The following is an 18,461-nucleotide window of genomic DNA, read 5'->3' as shown; positions in this document are numbered from 1 at the left end:
TGGTGATGAGACGCAATGCATCCAATCACAGGGCCTGATGCGACGCAGCATTTAACGCGGTTCAACTCGACCGCTTCACTTCCGCTTCTGCCTCCTCGTCGACGCCGCCATGGCCATGCTGCTGCGCCGCGCCGCCCCCTCGTCCCGCCGCCTCTTCAGCACGCGCGTGGCCGACACCGACGTGGTGATCGCCAGCTACGCGCGCACGCCCATCGCGTGCTTCAACGGCTCGTTCGCGCCGCTGTCCGCGCCCGAGCTGGGCGCCGTGGCCAACGCCGCCGCCGTCGCGCGCGCCGGGCTCGAGCCCGCGCAGATCCAGGAGGCCTTCCTGGGCAACGTGGTGAGCGCCGGCATCGGTCAGGCGCCAGCACGCCAGTCCGTGCTCAAGGCGGGCTTCCCGGACTTCATCCCGTGCACGACGGTCAACAAGGTGTGCGCGTCCGGCATGAAGGCGCTGGCCATCGGCGCGCAGAGCCTGCTGAGCGGCAGCCAGCAGCTGGTGCTGGCCGGCGGCTTCGAGAGCATGACCAACGTGCCGCACTACCTGCCCAAGGCGCGCGCGGGCTACCGCCTGGGCAACGGCACGCTGGTGGACGGCGTGATCCACGACGGGCTCTGGGACCCGTACAACGACCAGCACATGGGCATGTGCGGCGAGAAGTGCGCCGAGGACTTCGGCTTCTCCCGCGAGGACCAGGACGCCTTCGCCATCGAGAGCTACCGCCGCGCCGTGGACGCCAGCGAGCGCGGCTTCTTCAAGGCGGAGATCACGCCCGTGACCGTCAAGAGCCGCCGCGGCGACCAGGTCTTCGACACGGACGAGGAGATGTTCAACACCAAGACGGACAAGATCCCGACGCTGCGCCCCGCCTTCAAGAAGGACGGCACCATCACAGCCGCCAACGCCTCCACGCTCAACGACGGCGCAGCTGCGATGGTGCTCATGACGGGAGCCAAGGCCCGCGAGCTCGGCGTCACGCCTCTCGCGCGTATCCGCGGCTTTGCCGACGCTGCGCAGGACCCCGTGGAGTTCACCATTGCCCCTCCAAGGCAGTGCCGCTGGCGCTGCACCACGCCGGCCTGCAGCTCAGCGACGTTGACTACCACGAGATCAACGAGGCCTTCTCGGTCGTGGCCCTGGCCAACATGCGTCTCATGAACATCCCGCACGACCGTGTCAACGTCAACGGCGGCGCCGTCGCTATCGGACACCCGATTGGCGTGTCCGGCACGCGCATCGTGGGTACCCTGATCCACATTCTCAAGGAGAAGGATGCCACTATCGGCTGTGCATCTATCTGCAATGGTGGCGGTGGCGCAGGTGCCATGGTCATCGAGCGCTTGAACTAGGGCCTGCAGTAGGCCTCCACCAAACGTAAAAGACAAAGTGAACGGTAATCAATACGCTGCCATTTAACATTAGCAGGGCATTTCAACTGTACAGACAGGCAGGCAGGCGTGCATCGACTTCAACCCGTTGATGCACCCTCGGAAACGCAAAATTGCTGTCGTCACCGCAGTGTGGCGAAGATCTCCTGCAAGTTCTTACGCAGCAGAAAGCGCTGGTCTTCGGTGAGCTCGTGCGCGTCGCACATGGTCTCCACGAACGACTCGATCTGCGAGAGAGGCACCTCAAACTCTAGCATACTCAGTGTGAACGACCCCAGCTGGCCGAATACAATGTTGTGGACGCGGCATACGGCCTCCTCGCGCGATGACAAGCCTATAACATCGTACGCAACACGAAGCCAAGCTCCGTTATTGCCTTTTCGGAGCTGTTGCATCATAGCGCAGACTTACCATCGTGTTTGGGCCCACCGCTGGGGAGTTCTTCCCATGGACACGGCTGTGGTGTCCGTTGTAGCTCTTCTCCGATCGCTAGCAAAAGTGCCTTCTCCCAAAACTAACACAACAATATCAAATGTAAAAAGCTAACGTCGAGCATAGCACCACAAAGGGCCTAGTACTCACCGAAGGCGCTTTCCAAATGGCATGCTTCTTCACCTCTTCTTGCAAATAGGTCCGGGTGGCACCGCGTCCAATTCCCCCACCATGAAGCAGCGGGTGTGACTCGTCTACATACTGAAGCAACTCCTCACTCGTACGCTCCGTGTAGTCCCTGCAATCTGCACACAATGAGGACCTGCGTCGCCTCAAGTCCTCAGCCTCATCATCAAAGGAATGGGTGCATCCATTCCGCAATGGATCTCCACCATTTTGCTTTCCTCCATTTGATGCCGATCGAGTGTCTTGCTGCGACTTCGGATAATAGAACGTCTCAGCCAAGATCATCGCCGTTTTTGCCGCTTTGATGTCGTCTTCCCGGACACATTCATCCAGGAACGCATTGAAGCTAGCGACAAGTGCATCAAAACTTGCTTGGTCCTTCACCTTCGTCTCTAAGCTGCGTTGTCGATTCAAGCACTTCACAAACAAGGCGCGCCCTTCTGCTGTTTTGCAAATATCGCCCACGAGAGCCTCGGCTGACGACTTGGTTTGATGGTTGCAGGATTCTTGTGGCGATGGAACAGACTCACTACTATCAGTAGCACTCCCTGGTGGCCGAGGGAGTTCTTCTCTTGCTTTGTTTTCTTCCAACTCACTGAACGTCGAGCCATGTACCGCGTCTTCTGCGAAATATTGGTGAAGAGCAGCGCTCATCGGGGTCTGCATCAGCACACTATGCGGACTATCTAAGGGCGCCACGGATGTCATAGCGGCGATAGCAGGGTTGATAGCAGGTCCCCGTCGCGGAGAGGACGATGCCGTTGTCGAGGCCGTTGATGAAGTCGGCGACGCAAATGAGCCATCCTCGGCGCTGCTTCGGCGTTCCAGCAGACCAAGCGGGTGTCTTCTAGTCGCCGCTGCATGGTCCACCTGCATTTTACCCCACTGCCAATCCAGCAACGCCAACGCTTTCCCCTGGAAGTGCATATTGTCCGGGTCGCGCTGGTTATGGATGAGCAGCTGGATGTCCTCCGCGCGACTCAAGCTCTGCACGTGCGTTTCCAGCGACGCCAGCATTTGCTGCGAGACCTGCAGGCGCTCCTTCTCCACGTGGAGGAACCTGTGCAAGCTGGCATTGAGCTGGTCCAGCCTCTCCTCCTCCGCCTTCTGGTACGCCACACTCACCGCCATCGTCATCTCGTCCCGGGCAATGATGCGGTTGTACATGGTCGTCTTCGCGCGCGCGCGAGCCATCACCGCCTGTGCCTGCTCTTCTTCACACCTGGCGACGCGCGCCGCCAGCCGCTGCAGCTCAAACTCCGGCACGCCAATGCCCTGGAACACAACAACTCAATCAGCTCTGCTCGTCCTGCTCTCCACTGCACCCCACGACCATAACGCACATGCAGTGCGAGCCTCTGTCTGTCCTTAGCATCACGAAGCTCCGCCGTGGCCTTGCTCAGCCTGCCGGCCGCGTCTCGGTGAGCGGCTGCGGCCTCCTCGTACTCGGCGTTGGCGTTGAGGATCTCGCCCTGCAGCGTCTGGATGTACGTCTCGGACGCGTCCTGCAGCGACTCGAGCGGCCCCGCGACCTGCTCGTCCAGCACCTGCGCCATGAGCAGCTGCTGCCTGCAGCTGGCGTCCACGAAGCCGCGCAGCTCCAGCAGCGCGCGCCTGACGCCCGTGCCCGGCTCCTCCAGCGCGCCGATCTCGGCCAGCAGCAGCGCGCGCAGCTGCTCGCTCGCGCCGCGCTCGGCCTCCGCCTTGCGCCGGAAGAAGGCCGCCAGGCCCTGCATGCTGCGCTTGCCCTTGTCCGCGTGCTCGTAGATGGCGCCGAACGGCACCTGGCAGAACGTACGGCGCCAGTGGTTCTCCTCGTCCTCCCACCCGCTCGCCATGCTCGACTCGACTAGGAATACTTAGCGAAGCTCTTGAAGTGTGGAGGAGCGGTGCTGTTGCGCTGTTGAAATGGTGTTTCAGCTGGAGAGAGGGGAAGCTGACTTTGGGGTTGTATGCGGACGTGCAAGTGTGGCTGCTGGCCAACTGCGGCGGGCCAAGTTGAAGTTGACGTGTCCGGTCAAAAGTGTATTCTGCACAAATGGTGGCGCTCCTTTTTACTTGTTCGCGTGACGTCGCCACTCGCTTCTTCTTCTTCTCTCTCTTTCTCTCTTCTGCTCGCCTGCAAACTACCTAAGTGCTAGCTATCTCCTACTCGACTATTTCGCTACCGACTAATAATCCCCTCCTTCCGACCGTCCGCTCACTCGTTCCGCTCGTCTCCTGCGCCAAGCATGCTCACGCCTCTCCGATCTTCGTTCTGCTCAGTTCTGTCCGTCGTTGTCTTGGTATTCGAGACGCCTCATCGCTGCGGCGCTATCTTGAAACACACCGCAGCATTCCTCCGTCGACCCCGTTTCCTCCTCTGTGCGCATGACGAGCGCCAGGAGAGTGCGAATATGCTCAAGCGTGAGCTACGTTGCGGGCTTGTGCTTATGTCAGGCACGACGGATGCCTGCACTGCCCAGCTGGATCCTTGTCTGGAGTCGCATTCTATCTGTACTGCCGATGGTACTCTGCTGCGGACGAAGGCAGATCGTATTCCAGAGATGTTGGTTCCTTGCGCAGATCGTCCACGTCAGGTGTTGCTTCACCGCTCATCATCCGTCCGAACGACGCGGAGTCTAGTGGGTGCTCAGCGACCCCGGTCTCGTGCTGCTGCTCGTGGGAGCGATTGGATGGGAGATAGTCTTGCTGCAAAAATCCGCCCAACGAGCTGTACGGCGCACTGTTGCCGCCCTCGTTGTGCATTCCAAATGCACCTCGCCCGACACCGTCACCTCCAAAACCACTGTCGATAGACAGACCAATGCCCATCATCCCGTTGCCGAATCCATCGCCGCTAGGATTGACTGCGGCTTCGTTGTTTCCGTAGCCGTTGTCGGAGTTCGAGTGCCAAGCACTTGATCCGTGAAGCGGAGCACCACCATTACGCTGGTTGGAAAACATGGAGAAGAGCGGCGTAGGAGCAGGCGGCAACGGAGGCTGTTGCTGCTGCTGCTGGCTTGGCGGTAGTGACGGAGAACCCCACGACTGCTGCTTCCACGGCGCTGCTTGCCACGACAGATTCGAAGACGACTCAGCGGTATCGTCCACGAGGCCGTGCGGCAGATAGCTTGACTCGGATGGCGACCCGAGAGGAATGTCCGCAGAGAGCTGAGGGCCCGAACTAGGAGACAGCTTCCACTGCTCGATCACCGGGTCAGTGTCAAGAGGGTGTAGAGCAACGTCCAACGGCGACAAGTGTCCGTTCGTAGCTGACACGGTGGCCGCATCAACGAGTTGATCCGACGATCCACGAGACGAAGAGCTTGCTGACAGCGGCGGCGAGGCTGCGCTGCTGCCACCACCCAGGATGCCTCCACCACGCGACGATCCGCCATCCCCAAGCACGAGGCTTGAGAGGGCATCTGCAACGCCGCTAATCGTGGAGGTATCGAGACTGATACCATTGCCCACACTGCCGGCATCTCCATTGCTGGAAAGAGGTCGAGGTGACGTCACTGAAGAAGACGGAAGCATGCCATTGGAGCTCGAAGTCTTTGGCAACCCCCGACCACCGAACCGAACAGCCGCAGCGTAGCCTCCCAGCATGCCGTTGGGCATAAGGTTGGCCGAAGCCGACGTGGTCCGGCTCAGCTTCTCAGATCCCATCGCAGCAGCGAGGCCACTAGTAGATGGAACACTGCCAGAGAGCGATACAGGCGGTGTCGTTGAGGTACTAAGGTCGTCCAGGCTTCCCACGGATCCAGGACCGGAAGGACCGCTGAAAGAACCTCCGCGCGACGAGACCGAACGCGGAGGGGGCACGTCCGTGCGCGGAACAGCGCGCTTCACCTCGACCGACTTACCGTCAATCACATGGTTCTTGTCCTGTAAGACCAGCTCCACACTGGCTTCACTTTCGAAAATGACAAAACCAAAGCCACGCGACTTGTTCGTCTCGCGATTGAACATCACCTCAGCCGACACCACCTTGCCATACTGCATAAAATACTTCTTAAAGTCCGCTGCGACAAGGAGCACAACACATAAGTTCATGACGGGGTTAGTCCAGCGCCTACAATACTCTAAAGCGCAGACGCGAGGCCAGACGTACCATCCTTCGTTTCATAATGTAGGCCGCCCACGAATATTTTTTTCGTGGCGCCGACAGCACTGTTCGCGCTGATGCTGGATATTGAATTGCTGCTATTGCCACGACTTGACGACGATCCATTCCCGATATCGCGCATGCTCTCTGCCCGCGGGACGGCTCGCTTAGCTTCAACCTGCACAACGAAGCACAAGATAGTCAGTGACCGAAGTCAACTAGATGACAAGCAGAGGGGGATAAACATCGCGACGTACTCTACGGCTGTCTAGGATGTGGTTGGGCTGTGCCAACGCTCTATCAACACATGCAGGGTCCGCATACGTAATAAAGCCGAAGCCTCGTGATCGTCTAGAAATCGGGTCCTTCATCACCACGGCGTCCGTGACCGTGCCGTATGCCCCGAAGTACGACCGGAGTTTCTCTGCGAAATTCAACACAATAACATCCAATGACATCGTCAGTTCTCCATCCTCTCCCCGCCCTTACCAGCCTCTCTTCACGCACCATCGGTCGTCTCGTACGAGAGTCCCCCGATGAAGATTTTTCTGCATACAAAAACATACATAGAGAGAGAAAAAAACAATTCGAACACGTGGTCAGTCACCGTGCTCCCTCCCCCTCCCTCCTCCCCCCTGGCGGCCGGTGCACCAAGCACCAGCCCACGACGACGAGGAAAAGGAAGGAAGGCTCTGCATCTAACGCAGCAGCTAGCCACGGGGGCCAGCCAGTTCCACGCGTGCTCACCCTAACTTGGTTGTGTCTGCCATCCTCGAGTCGCCCACTGCGATAAGTTGGAGCCAAGTTCAAAGTCGGAGCGCGCGCGACTTCTCTAGGCGCTACGCTGGTGTGTGTGTCTGCTGCGTCTGCGGTGCTGTGCTGGCTCGCACGGGGGCCGGAGCGAAGCGCAGGGAATCCTCTGGCGAGCTGCCTCGGTCGACGGCAACGGGCGCGGGCGCCTCTCTGCTCTTCTGTGCGCTGCGGGTTGCGGCCTGCGGCGGGTGCGTGCGGCCGGCGAGTGTCGAGGCGGAGGAGACGCGTGCTCTGCTCTGCTGTGCTGCGCTGTGTCTCGCTCGGCGCTGCAAAGCTTCTCGCGCTTTTGGATGTCGTTCGGTCGGGTCGGCGTGTTGGTTTTGGTTCAGGTCGAAGGCGGCGCATAGAGTGGCCGGCTAGCGACAATATTGCGCTAGCGCAAGCGACCAGATGGCGGCGTGGTCGCACGCGATTGGGCGGGAGTTTGAAAGTATCCCCGGATTGGTCGGGATGTTTGACTTTCGCGTTGGGGCGGCTGTAGTAGTGTACTGTACTGTAGTAAGCTGAATTTCCAGCCCGAGGCAACGGCACTCTCTGCACTAAGCGCCCTCCACCTGCTCCTGGAGCACGCAGTATTTTATTGACGGGTTGCTCGCCGGCTTGTGCGGCCATGGTCACAGGCAATAGGAGGGCCTTCGAGAATCTCCGTCTACTCCGCTGAGAAAAATGACTTGGGCTCACTATGGCCTCTCCATGCCACCTCAGACGCTGGATAAGTGAGCCGCCTCCCCTATTCGCGCTACGTACGAACTTCACTCACTTTCAGGCCCGAGCCTGGGGCTGGGAGCTGAATCCACCTGTGCGCGCTGAGTCAGAGCCCGTCGCAGCTTCTGCAGTGCCCAGGATGGGGACAGCCACGTGCCAGCGCTGGAAAACGCGACTCAAATCTGCCTCAGCCCTCTTTTTGGTCATAAACTTGTGTCCCCATGTATTGAGCAAATTGCAACAGACAAGAGGTTCAGCTCGAGCCCAAAGAGTCTTCCGCCAGTGCACTGCCGCCAGGCTGTGGTGGCATTACATACTGCCTGCAACCCGCGCCATCATGGCGTCAATTGACACAAGGGGATCAAGGCGGCTCGACCGTCGAGATCTGGCTCCCGAGTTCCAGGTTCCAGTCCAGAAATCAAGTTCAACTTGGACCAGTTAAATCCGGCCGGCGCTGGAACCGTTAAATCCGCGTGTACCAATAACCCGGTACATTTTGGCGGTGGTGCTTTAACGCCGCACACTTGGCCTGAAGCTCGAGGATCCCTGATACCAGAATGCTGCTGCGCCGCTCCGTGGCGTCCCTGTCGCGCCCCGCGCACCCGCTGCTGCGCGCCTCCGCCTTCAGCTCGGACGCTGCTGCGGCCGACAAGAAGCCGCTGAGCGACACGCTGCGCGAGCTGCGCGCCAGCGAGCACTTCGACCTGATCGTGATCGGCAGCGGCCCCGCCGGCCAGAAGTGCGCCATCGACAGCGCCAAGCACGGCAAGTCTGTGGCCATCATCGACAAGCGCGACATGATGGGCGGCGTCTGCGTGCACACGGGCACTGTGCCCTCCAAGGTGCCGGCCGCATCGACAGGGAATGAGAGATATAGGGGTTCTTTTAGCTAACACAATGGCATTGCGGCTGTAGACGTTCCGCGAGGCCGCCCTGCACTTGACGGGGTACCGACACAAGGCCTTCTACAACGGGCAGGCGGGCCCGAGCAAGCGCTTCGGCGTGGAGGACATCCTGCAGCGCGTGCGGAAGGTGGAGGACGCCGAGACGGACATCACGCGCCACCAGCTCATGCGCAACGGCGTGCAGCTCATCAACGGCACGGCCCGCTTCCTGCCGGGTAACAAACACATGGTGGCTGTGCTGTCCAACGAGTCGTACGAGACGGCCACGGACGCCAAGCGCCACACCAGCGCCGACATCTGCAAGCGGTAACGTTGATATTTTTTTGTTTTGTTTAATATTGTTGTGGGAACTGATGGCTTATATGCCTTTTGTTTCACGACGTTGGTAGTGTGCTGACGGCCGACAAGTTCCTGGTGTGTGTGGGAACGCGTCCCGCGCGCCGCCCCGACATCCCGTTCGATGGCGAGACGATCTTTGATAGTGACCAGCTGCTGTGGGGCAAGGTGAAGACGGTCCCGCGCCGCCTGATTGTCGTGGGCGCCGGCGTCGTGGGCATGGAGTACGCGTCGATGATGACGATCATCCCCGGCACGGACGTGACGGTGATCGACGGACGCCAGGAGATCCTCAACATGGCGGACAAGGAGGTGTCCGAGGCGCTTTGCTACTCCATGGCCCAAACTGGAACCCGGTTCCTCGTTGGCGAGACCATCAAGAGCGTTGAGAAGACCCCGAAGGGCGAGGTGTTCGTGCACCTGGAGAGCGGCAAGAATGTTGTCGGTGACGGTCTGCTGTACACGGTCGGACGCCAGGGCAACGTGGAGGGACTGAACCTGGAAGCCGTTGGACTTGAGCCGGACAAACGTGGACGCATCAAGGTTGACAACAACTTCCAGACTGCGGTGCCTCATATGTACGTGAATTCGCTTTGGTTGAAAGCGCAGGCTTTCTAGATACTTATCACATGTGGTATTATGCAGTTATGCTGCAGGCGACATCATCGGTTTCCCGGGACTTGCCTCAACCTCGATGGAGCAGGGACGACTTGCTTCCGTCCACATGCGCACATCCAAGCCACTCAACAACATGGAGCTGTCTGACGACAAGAAGATGGACGACCCCGACCGAGTGCGTACGCGTATGCGCTCCGGTGAGGTGTTCCCCTTCGGTATCTACACCGTGCCAGAGATCTCGATGGTCGGCAAGAACGAGCAGCAGCTCACGAAGGAGCAGGTTCCGTACGAGGTGGGTGTGGCTCGTTACGAGGAGCTGGCAAGGGGCCAGATGCTGGGCGGTGTGCCCGGCTTCCTGAAGATCATCTTCTGCCCCGAAACGCTCGAGGTCTTGGGCGTTCACGCTATTGGCGAGGGTGCCACCGAGATTATTCACATTGGCCAGGTGGTCATGTCTACTGGCGGCACTCTGGAGTACTTCCGCAACGCTGTGTTCAACTATCCGACGCTTGCGGAGGCGTATCGCGTGGCTGCACTCAACGGCCTTCGTAAGATTGACCGCTTGCGCGAGTAAGCATCACGTCGAGGGTTACAAAAGATGAACCGAGGCAACGCAAAGGAGCCACGAGGTTGAAAGCAAGCTCGCAGCAGCATGAATGCACCAGTGATAGACATTCAGGAAAAACAAAAACAACGACAAATTGGATGCGTACACGAATTTGGTTTGGAATTGTGAAGCGGCGCGTAGGTTGAGGCAGAATGGGCCAAGCGAGTAGCGCGCTGTGGCCGTCGCGGGAGGTGTGCGACTTGAGCGAGGAGCAGATCGAGGAAGTCCACATGATCACCTCACGTGTGAAGGACCACCGGCGCAATTGTACGCGTGGCCTGATCTTGTCTAACTTGCTCTGTCTGTTGCGTCCGCAGTTCCGCCAAAGGAGATCCACCGCATCCGGCGGAAGTACAAGACGATCGTGAAGAGCGAAGACATGACAAAGGACGAGTTTTACTCACTGCCTGCCATCTCTGTGAACCCGCTACGGGATCAGTTGTTCAAGTCGCTGGAGCTTTCGCCTGCGCAGACGATCACCTTCGCGGTATGCCCCTTAGCAGAAATCGCTCAAGGCGTGATGGTTGACCCCGATAATTGCTTCGAATGCAGGAATTCGCCAAGTTCGTTCAGATCTTCAGCTACAGCAGTTCCCAGGACGCCAAGCTCAAAGGTTTGCGCTGCACAATAACCAGCTTCGTTCACTGGAAACGTTCACAATTTTTGTTTGCAGAAGCGTTCAAGATCCACGACTTCGACGGCGACGGCAAGGTCTCCCGCGACGATCTCCGAGCGTACTGCGCGCTCGTGTTCCCCAAGGTCCCCGAAAGCGAGGGTGACGGCGCCGTGCAGGCACAGCAGGAGGTGAACAGTATATTTGCATCTGTATCAGACAACCCATACGCGGTCGCATCTGGATTGACAAATTTGTGCTCGCAGGTGCTGGAGACGCTGATCGAGCACGTCCTGAGCGAGGCCTCGTCGGCGCCGGCCCGGGACTACCTCCTCTACGACGACTTCGTCAAGGCGAGTTGGCCAACAGCTACAGGAGATTACTTCTATGTCGCCGACTCACTTCAACATGCAGGTGATCCAGTCGACGGACTTCGAGAGCCGGCTGATCGTCCCGTTCTGACCGCGACGCCACGCTCGACCAGTCAATAGCGTCGCCGCGTCGCATCCGCATTTCTCCATCGAAACGGCAACCAGCCATCGGTGTTCGAGTATTGCCAGTGTATTGCCAACACCATCGCAGCCGGCACTCACGCTGGCCACTTGGGTAAGTAAATGAACCAGCACCTGCAGACGTGGATTCGCCTAACGTCACCAAGCAAAACTCATGTCATTTTCTCATCGAGTAAAAAACGCTTTCCAGGTTGTAAAAATCCACCACATACAAATCCCAGGTGTGGGCGGCGGCTAGGGGACGGCTCCATACATTCTTCCCGATCTCCACTGGCCCGAACTGTCTATTTGGCCAACACAAGCTGCGATTGATCGTCGGAGAGCTGGGGGCGTGAGGCGGTTGCTTTGACTTGGCGAGCAGCTCAAGCGCAGGCACCGGACTCAAGCGCAGCGCAGGCAACCGACAGACTCGTTGATGGCGAAGGACGCGCAGGTGCGCGGCGAGGACGGCGCCATGCCCATGGACAACACGGCGCTGCTGGCCGGCGCCAGCTATGACAAGCTCACGACGCCCAACAGCGGCGACACGCCCGTGGCGGCGTCGGCGCAGCAGCGGCAGGACAGGCCCCAGGAGCAGGAGCAGGAGCAGGAGCAGGGCGAGAGCTACGACGACCTCATGCACGGCATCAACTCGTTCTGGGCCATCGTGTTCCCCGTGTGCGTGACCATGGTGGTGGCCAGCCTCGTGGTGGTCAACTACCGCAGCACCAGCATCGAGGCCTCCATGTCCACGTACCTCGTGTACGGCAACTCGGGCTCGGGCTCGAGCGGCAGCGGCGGCGGCTCGGGCATCGGCGAGTCGCTGGTCAACGCGCTCGTGATCATCGGCGCCATCGCCGTGCTCACGTTCGGCATGGCGCTGCTGTACAAGTACAACTGCATGAAGTTCCTGAGCGGCTACATCATGTTCGCGTCCACGGCCATCCTGAGCTTCGTGGGCGGCCAGCTCGTGGACGAGATCGTGAACGACCAGTTCGGCTGGGCCGTGGACTGGCCCTCCTTCCTCTTCGTCATGATCAACTTCGGCTTCGTCGGCGTCATCTCCATCTTCTACCAGAAGGGCACGCCCAAGTTCGTGCAAAACGGATACCTCGTCATGGTCAGCGTCATCTTGGCCTGGGAGTTCTCCATGTGGCCTGAGTGGACCACCATCACCTTCTGCGTCATGTTCGCCTGCTACGACCTGTGCGCTGTGCTCACGCCCTGCGGCCCGCTCAAATACCTCATTGGCCTCATCCAGGAGAAGCAGGCGCCACTGCCCGGCCTGCTGTACGAGGCCGATGTGCGCGACGGAGTTTCGCACGACCACCACAGGCAACAACAGCGCCAGCAGCAGCGTCAACAACCGCCGCCGCCGCAGCAGCAGGAGCAACCGCGCCGCCCCAAGAACACACCGACGGACGAGGTGACGACTGCCCAGCGCCCGTCATCGTCGACTACGTCGCAGTCGTCAAGCAACAGCAACCAGAACAGCAACGCCAACGCGTCCGTGACTAACAGCACGCGCAACGTACTCCCTCAAGCGCCGACGGCGGCGGCACCTGTGGCCGAACCTTCGACAGCCGCAGAGCGTGATGACCGCACGGACTCGTCCCCGATCCCGTTGATGTCTTCTGGACGCCCACGTAACGTGGCCGAGTCCAGCTTCACAACGTACGAGTGCGAGACGATGGAGGCGCTCGTAGGCCTGTTGACCCAATTCTACGAGATGTTCAGCCCGGAAGATACGTGGAAGGCACCCCAGGTGGCTGAGAAGTTCTTCCCCACGCAAGACCGCTTGTGGCTCCTGATCTTCCACAAGTACTACGTCTGCTCGTGCTCAATGGACATGCCCTGCCCCGTTCAGGCGAGACGTGAGCGTCGTCAACAACAACGTCAGGAGGAAGAGGAGGACGACAAGACCATTAAGCTGGGACTGGGTGACTTCATCTTCTACAGTGTGCTAGTCGGTCGTGCTGCCATCAAGGACTTCTCAACGTTTGCTGTTACCTTCGTCTGCATCGTGATGGTAAGTCGCTCTGTGCTTTCGCTGTAACGTTGTGTGCCTACGAACTGCGCGCTAACCTTCACGTATCATTTGTGATTACAGGGTCTTGGCGGCACATTGTTCCTGCTTGCTGTGTTGCACAAGGCGTTGCCGGCGTTGCCTATCTCGATCTTTTTGGCCACGATTTTCTACTTTTTGACCGAGTACATCTTCATCGATTTCTGCAGTTTCATGATGACGTTCCCAGCCGCAGTGTAGTGGAGAAGGTATTGAAAAAAATGAAACAAGAAAAATATACTCCATGTTTTGACGTCGATAGGAATCGTGTCCACTTCCAAACGCTTGGATCTATGATAGCCGTATTTCCCTGGGGGCGATCAACCCGAAGCACAGTCAGTATCTGAAAGACGCCCAAGCGCGTCCAATTGCCGAGCATGTAGTTTGGTTTCAAGACCAAAGTCAGTGGCAGCGAGGCGTAGTACATCAGCATCCTCCGTGACATCCCCACCTAGCGATACATCTACTGGGGATTTCTTGCAGTCGAAATCACGAGCAGCATACGAACTGGCAAGTCCTCCAGCAAACGCTTGAAGCAATGGATATCGTCCCTTCGTCAGTGCCCATGTCTGCACGAATGGGGATTCTTTGTGGCACTGAGCCAACGCCTTCTTCATCTCTGCATCACGAGTTGCTGCTCGATGGAACGCTTGATACTCCCGATCCAGATTGCTCAATTCCTCTTCAGAGAAAGATACGTGCATGAGCCCTTTGTGCTGCTTAAGCAGCGCAGTGAAGTCACGTCCGCTTAACCGAGCCAAGTCTTGCGGTAGCACTGGAGGGAGATCGACGTCTTCAGTAGCCAAACCAGCAACTCCACCCTCCTCTAGCGACGTGGTGCTGAGATCAGTCAAAGACTCGGCTAGGTTTAGCATGCAAACACCGATATTCTCCAGCACCTTATCCGAAGCTGCCGCCTCCAAGCCGTCGACTACGTTGATAACGAATATACCCTGGTCGCCAAGGAAGTCATTCACACGACTTGAGAATCGACAACTTGCCATCAGGTGAGAAATATCGCTGTTCCTGGTCCTCTGTCTGCTCCCCCTTCTGAATGTTGAAAATGGCAAAGAGCTCCACCGCCATTTCCATGATAACTTGGCCCTGTCGTGTGCGAGAAACTCGAGGCAATCGCAGCTCGAGGAAAGCATCGTTCGCTCGGGTAGCGATCCAGTGTACCACGAAAAACGCTACCCACCAGACAGGGGTTGAAAAAAATGATTGCCGTACCGTAGTTACTGAATTGGACGCATTCAATTATGTATTACGGTGTCTAGAGATTTGCGTATAATAATATATTAGACAATAATTGCAGTACAATACGGTACTACAGTCAAACCTGTTTATATGATCCTCCCTATTTGAGCCTTGCCATTTATTTGATGCAAGCTTTGTTGCTACCAAATATTTTACTTAGTTTTTGTATAACCGCTGTTTATATGTATACAAGGTATATGAGTCACATTTTGGAGGACCAAATTAGGTCTAACCTGTTTATTTGATTCACACTGTTCACGACCACACATTCTTCAAAGCCCCCACCGCTCAACGCCCAACGCCCAACGCAAGCCCCCTTCCCTCGCAATGTCTCCTCGCATCTGTCTGACGCTAGAACAAAAGCTCCAAGTGCACCTAAAGCTCAAGCAGAATCCTGGCATGAACAACCCCATGCTCGCTGAGTGGATTTGACAGCGATTTTATCGAAGTGGGAGGGCGCTGTGAGCGCTAGTGAGTATCTGGCAGTGGACGAGGACGTGCCTGCGCACGAGCCAGATGTGATAGTGGACGAAGCAGCAGGAAGTGATGCAGTTTCGCAGGACGAGCAGGAGGAGGAGGAGGAGGACCAGGAACCCACAATTCAACCTGCCATCGCTCTGAGACACTGCATGGAGCTGTCTGCATTTCTGCTTCAATGCGGATAGCAGACTGATAGAGAACGAAGAGCTTTACAGACTGTGACCGCTTTGGATCGGTAGACTACGGTGAAGGCAAAGCGGCAGCGAATTATGCGCGATTACTTTACGTGCACCACATTTTTTTTTAACTGTCCATTTTATATGAGTCATTGTTGTAGATGACCACCAACGGGGCCTCATATAAACAGGTTTGACTGTACACCATTTGTCAAATGCGATCGGGTGGCTAAGCCGAGCTGAGACCCTTGCAACCACCAATTCGCCGCCTCCAACCGAGAATCGACCTCCCACAAGGCCCTGAGACCACTTGGCATTTCTCAATCGTCAGTCTATTGACCACGCAACCCTCTGCCTCCTTCCCATCCCTCCCACCAACTCGCCATCATGGTCAGCAACAAGGAGATGTCACCCTACTTCTATCAGTCCCTCCGTGACTCTCTGTTCCGCTGCAAGCTGTGCGGCGCGGACAGGAAGCAGTCGACGCCGTCGAGGACCTGGTGCCGACGGGCGCCACCCGCCGCAAGCTGGTCGAGCTGTTCGACCACATGAAGAAGTTTGAGAGTGTGTCAAGTGGCTTCAGCCAGAGGTCAGCTTGGCTGAGGTGCGGCTCCTCTTCGACTCTCTTCTCGGTGAGTATGCCGTCATGGGCGAGCATCTCAAACCGAGTGCAAGGATCGTGCACTCACCCACTTTTGAGAACGGCATTGTGAAGGTCATCAACGGCACCAAGTTGACGAGCGTGGAGGTGGCGGCTTTGGAACAATTCGACGTCGACGAGGACAGCGGCACCGACCGCTCAGGAGCGGTGACTCGCAACGGCGCTGCAACGCGCAATGAGAATCTGCACTTGTTCTAAGCTCACAGACAGTCGAGACTTTGATATTCGTGAGCAAAGGCTGGCTTTATTGTTGTGGTTAGCTCTGCTCTCTACTCGGCGAAATGCGGAATGATTTTGTCTGGGCAGGGGCGGAGCCCACTGGGCTGTGGGTTCAATAGGTATTGTCGTACGTAGCCAATGTGAGAGATCGCACCATATTTCTCATACTCTCTTCTCGACATCAACACTGACACGGAACTGAAGCCCTTCAAGCACAGCACAAGACATTCAAAACAAACAGACCTCGTCAATAACTTCATCGAGTATGCAGGCCGTTTGAAAATATCAATTTCCACCCATACGCATAGTGTTAGCACACTCATGCGCGGATCTGGCCTTCCTTCCAGTCGCTGAGCTCCACGCCATGCCAAATCCTCATACCACTAAATGGCGTGATGCTCATCAGTCTGTGGGCTCTCTTCTGTTTGCAAACTGGGTCTCCTTGCTGGTCCCACACTCATGTGGTGAACGCACCACGGATCTAGCTACTCAGCCTTATTTATTCCCCCGAACATAAGCTCCGCCATCGCCTATGGCTGCCCTTCCGATTGCACGGACTCTAAGTTGTGCGCGGTGGCGCCTAAATATCTCAACTGGCAACGGCTTCGTCAACATGTCGGCGACGTTCTCCTTCGACGCCACAGGCTTCACGGTTATCCCGTTCCTCGCCACGTACTCGCGGATTTTGAGGTCTTTGATTCGCAACTGCTTGGTACGACGGTGTTTACCAGCTCAGAATCCGGATCGCAGTCGCCGACTCTGGACGAGATCCACTCACCAAGTACTGCAGCCACCCAACTAGACTGCGATACGGTAAGCACTCATCTTGCTTGTGCTCACCTTCTGTTGCTGATTGCAACTTCACCGCATCAGTTGTCATTGGAATGTGCACTGGATATGCAGTATCCACGCGAAACTTCTGCATGATGTCCTGCGCGTACTTCGTCTGCTGGAAGATCACGTGCCTCCGGGTCGTACGCAATCTGCAATCCCAACAGGTAGTTTACATTGCCCAACTCCTTCATATTAAATCGGGCCATCAACTTTCTAGATATGAACTCCACATCTTGTTCACAACCAATTAGCAAAATGTCATCTACATAGATCGGTAAGAGCACGAGGCGTGACTCCACACGAATCCAGTAGAGAGTTTCGTCCTTAAAGCATCTCTGGAATCCGAACTCTACCAATGCAATGTGTAGAGTACTGTTCCAATTCCGCGGTGACTGACGCAGGCCATATATACTCCTCTTCAGGAGGCATACCCAGTCCTCGTAGCCCCTCTTCACGTGCCCTTGAGGCTGCTCCATGAAGATCACCCTGTCGGTGGGTGCATTGAGGAATGCAGTGACAAAATCATACTGCTTCACGACTGCACGCGTCATCCCCGCGTAGAGCAACACAAGTCTCAGTGTCTCAAAACGAACCACTGGAGCAAACGTGTCGTCAAACTCCAATCCCCAAATTTGTAGGCAGCCAAGAACTACCAGTCTTGCTTTGTATCTTACCAAGCGGTGTTCATTCTCCTTCAGCACCCAAATCCATTTGTTTTTGAGTACATGAGTGTTCTCGGGTCGTGGCACTAAGACCCAAGTCCCATTCTTCAGCTGCGCTAGAAACTCCTCCTTGGTGGCCTCTAGCCACTTCGCACACTGGGGAGAGGCCATCATTTCATCCCACGTCACTGGAACATGCAGTCCCATCATTGCAGTTGCTGCCGTAGACGAGCTCAGCACACTCGCAACGAAATCTTTCAGGTGGACAGGTTTCTTCTTCGCGCGCTGTGAACGACGCGGGTTATTCACCTCTACAGGCACGTGACGCTTTCTTTTTGGCGCCGGTCTTTTTTCTTCTAGACTCACTTCCGTCTCATTAGGTTGCTGTGCCGCGCTATCAGAAGTATTCACATCCTCCCTTTGCGCGCGCACATCACGCATCGCACTGCTCAACTCACTTGGAACAGCGATCTCCGTGTGCCCAGCGTCATCATCACTATGCTCAACAGAATCAGGGAGCTCCACAACAGGTAACGGAACAAACGGCAACTTGTTACTATCAAGATCAGGTCGACGCCGCTGGCGATAGACAATGTTCAACAATTTCTCAACATGCTCGCTTGATACCGTTGTTTGCTCGTAGAACTTAATATTCTGTCGGCGATGCTCACTTATCACTCCACTTGTCAAATCGAGGAGTCTATAGCCTTTCGTCTTGGTTGCGTAACCCACCATCAAGGTAGGTGCACCGCGCATCGACAATTTGTGAGCCCGATAAACCTTATCCACAAACTTGAGAGCCAAACAACCAAACGGGCGCAAGTGTTTCACACTTGGCTTCGTGCCATACACCTTTTCATATGGGGTCAAGTGGTCTTTGTTGCCCTTTGTACTTGTGCGGTTTATTGTTTCAATTACGTAC

At 57.0% G+C, this 18,461-nt stretch overlaps 7 protein-coding genes across 9 annotated transcripts; 5 read left to right on the top strand and 2 right to left on the bottom strand.

Annotated features, from left to right (window-relative positions):
- Positions 1-109: 109 nt before the first annotated feature.
- On the top strand, positions 110-1,350 carry IUM83_09676 (Acetyl-CoA acetyltransferase; the record flags this gene model as incomplete). Its single annotated transcript, XM_067934130.1, has 2 exons — positions 110-973; positions 1,051-1,350. The coding sequence occupies 2 exons, from the start codon at positions 110-112 to the stop codon at positions 1,348-1,350; spliced, it is 1,164 nt and encodes a 387-aa protein (XP_067796891.1).
- A 161-nt stretch (positions 1,351-1,511) lies between these two features.
- IUM83_09675 (uncharacterized protein) lies at positions 1,512-3,845 on the bottom strand (the record flags this gene model as incomplete). Of its 3 annotated transcripts, XM_067934127.1 has the most annotated exons (6): positions 1,512-1,723; positions 1,801-1,903; positions 1,972-2,166; positions 2,239-2,490; positions 2,623-3,282; positions 3,351-3,845. In XM_067934127.1, 6 exons carry the CDS (start codon positions 3,843-3,845, stop codon positions 1,512-1,514), a joined length of 1,917 nt encoding a protein of 638 aa, XP_067797027.1. The 3 variants fall into 3 exon arrangements, with proteins under 3 accessions (XP_067797027.1, XP_067797028.1, XP_067797029.1); XM_067934129.1 differs by lacking the exons at positions 1,972-2,166; positions 2,239-2,490 and having other exon boundaries at positions 1,801-1,878; positions 2,889-3,282; XM_067934128.1 differs by lacking the exons at positions 1,801-1,903; positions 1,972-2,166; positions 2,239-2,490 and having other exon boundaries at positions 2,616-3,282.
- Positions 3,846-4,497: 652 nt separating this feature from the next.
- On the bottom strand, positions 4,498-6,867 carry IUM83_09674 (putative heterogeneous nuclear ribonucleoprotein A1; the record flags this gene model as incomplete). The annotated part of the gene is made up of 5 exons (XM_067934126.1): positions 4,498-6,014; positions 6,104-6,275; positions 6,355-6,521; positions 6,605-6,645; positions 6,845-6,867. The coding sequence occupies 5 exons, from the start codon at positions 6,865-6,867 to the stop codon at positions 4,498-4,500; spliced, it is 1,920 nt and encodes a 639-aa protein (XP_067796868.1).
- A 1,305-nt stretch (positions 6,868-8,172) lies between these two features.
- IUM83_09673 (putative soluble pyridine nucleotide transhydrogenase) lies at positions 8,173-10,048 on the top strand (the record flags this gene model as incomplete). The annotated part of the gene is made up of 4 exons (XM_067934125.1): positions 8,173-8,457; positions 8,531-8,826; positions 8,910-9,434; positions 9,502-10,048. 4 exons carry the CDS (start codon positions 8,173-8,175, stop codon positions 10,046-10,048), a joined length of 1,653 nt encoding a protein of 550 aa, XP_067797031.1.
- Positions 10,049-10,233: 185 nt separating this feature from the next.
- On the top strand, positions 10,234-11,156 carry IUM83_09672 (calcineurin b subunit (CNB); the record flags this gene model as incomplete). Its single annotated transcript, XM_067934124.1, has 6 exons — positions 10,234-10,348; positions 10,399-10,568; positions 10,634-10,694; positions 10,755-10,885; positions 10,961-11,047; positions 11,109-11,156. 6 exons carry the CDS (start codon positions 10,234-10,236, stop codon positions 11,154-11,156), a joined length of 612 nt encoding a protein of 203 aa, XP_067797030.1.
- Positions 11,157-11,621: 465 nt separating this feature from the next.
- IUM83_09671 (Presenilin-like protein) lies at positions 11,622-13,451 on the top strand (the record flags this gene model as incomplete). The annotated part of the gene is made up of 2 exons (XM_067934123.1): positions 11,622-13,214; positions 13,296-13,451. The coding sequence occupies 2 exons, from the start codon at positions 11,622-11,624 to the stop codon at positions 13,449-13,451; spliced, it is 1,749 nt and encodes a 582-aa protein (XP_067797033.1).
- Positions 13,452-15,612: 2,161 nt separating this feature from the next.
- On the top strand, positions 15,613-16,022 carry IUM83_09670 (Hydroxyacylglutathione hydrolase; the record flags this gene model as incomplete). Its single annotated transcript, XM_067934122.1, has 2 exons — positions 15,613-15,795; positions 15,879-16,022. The coding sequence occupies 2 exons, from the start codon at positions 15,613-15,615 to the stop codon at positions 16,020-16,022; spliced, it is 327 nt and encodes a 108-aa protein (XP_067797032.1).
- Positions 16,023-18,461: the final 2,439 nt, after the last annotated feature.

Source organism: Phytophthora cinnamomi, assembly GCF_018691715.1.
Source record: "Phytophthora cinnamomi strain GKB4 chromosome Unknown Contig15, whole genome shotgun sequence".
Taxonomy (NCBI): Eukaryota; Oomycota; class Peronosporomycetes; order Peronosporales; family Peronosporaceae; genus Phytophthora; species Phytophthora cinnamomi.
Note: the sequence above shows the minus strand (reverse complement) of the source record. Positions and strands in the feature narration are given on the sequence as shown.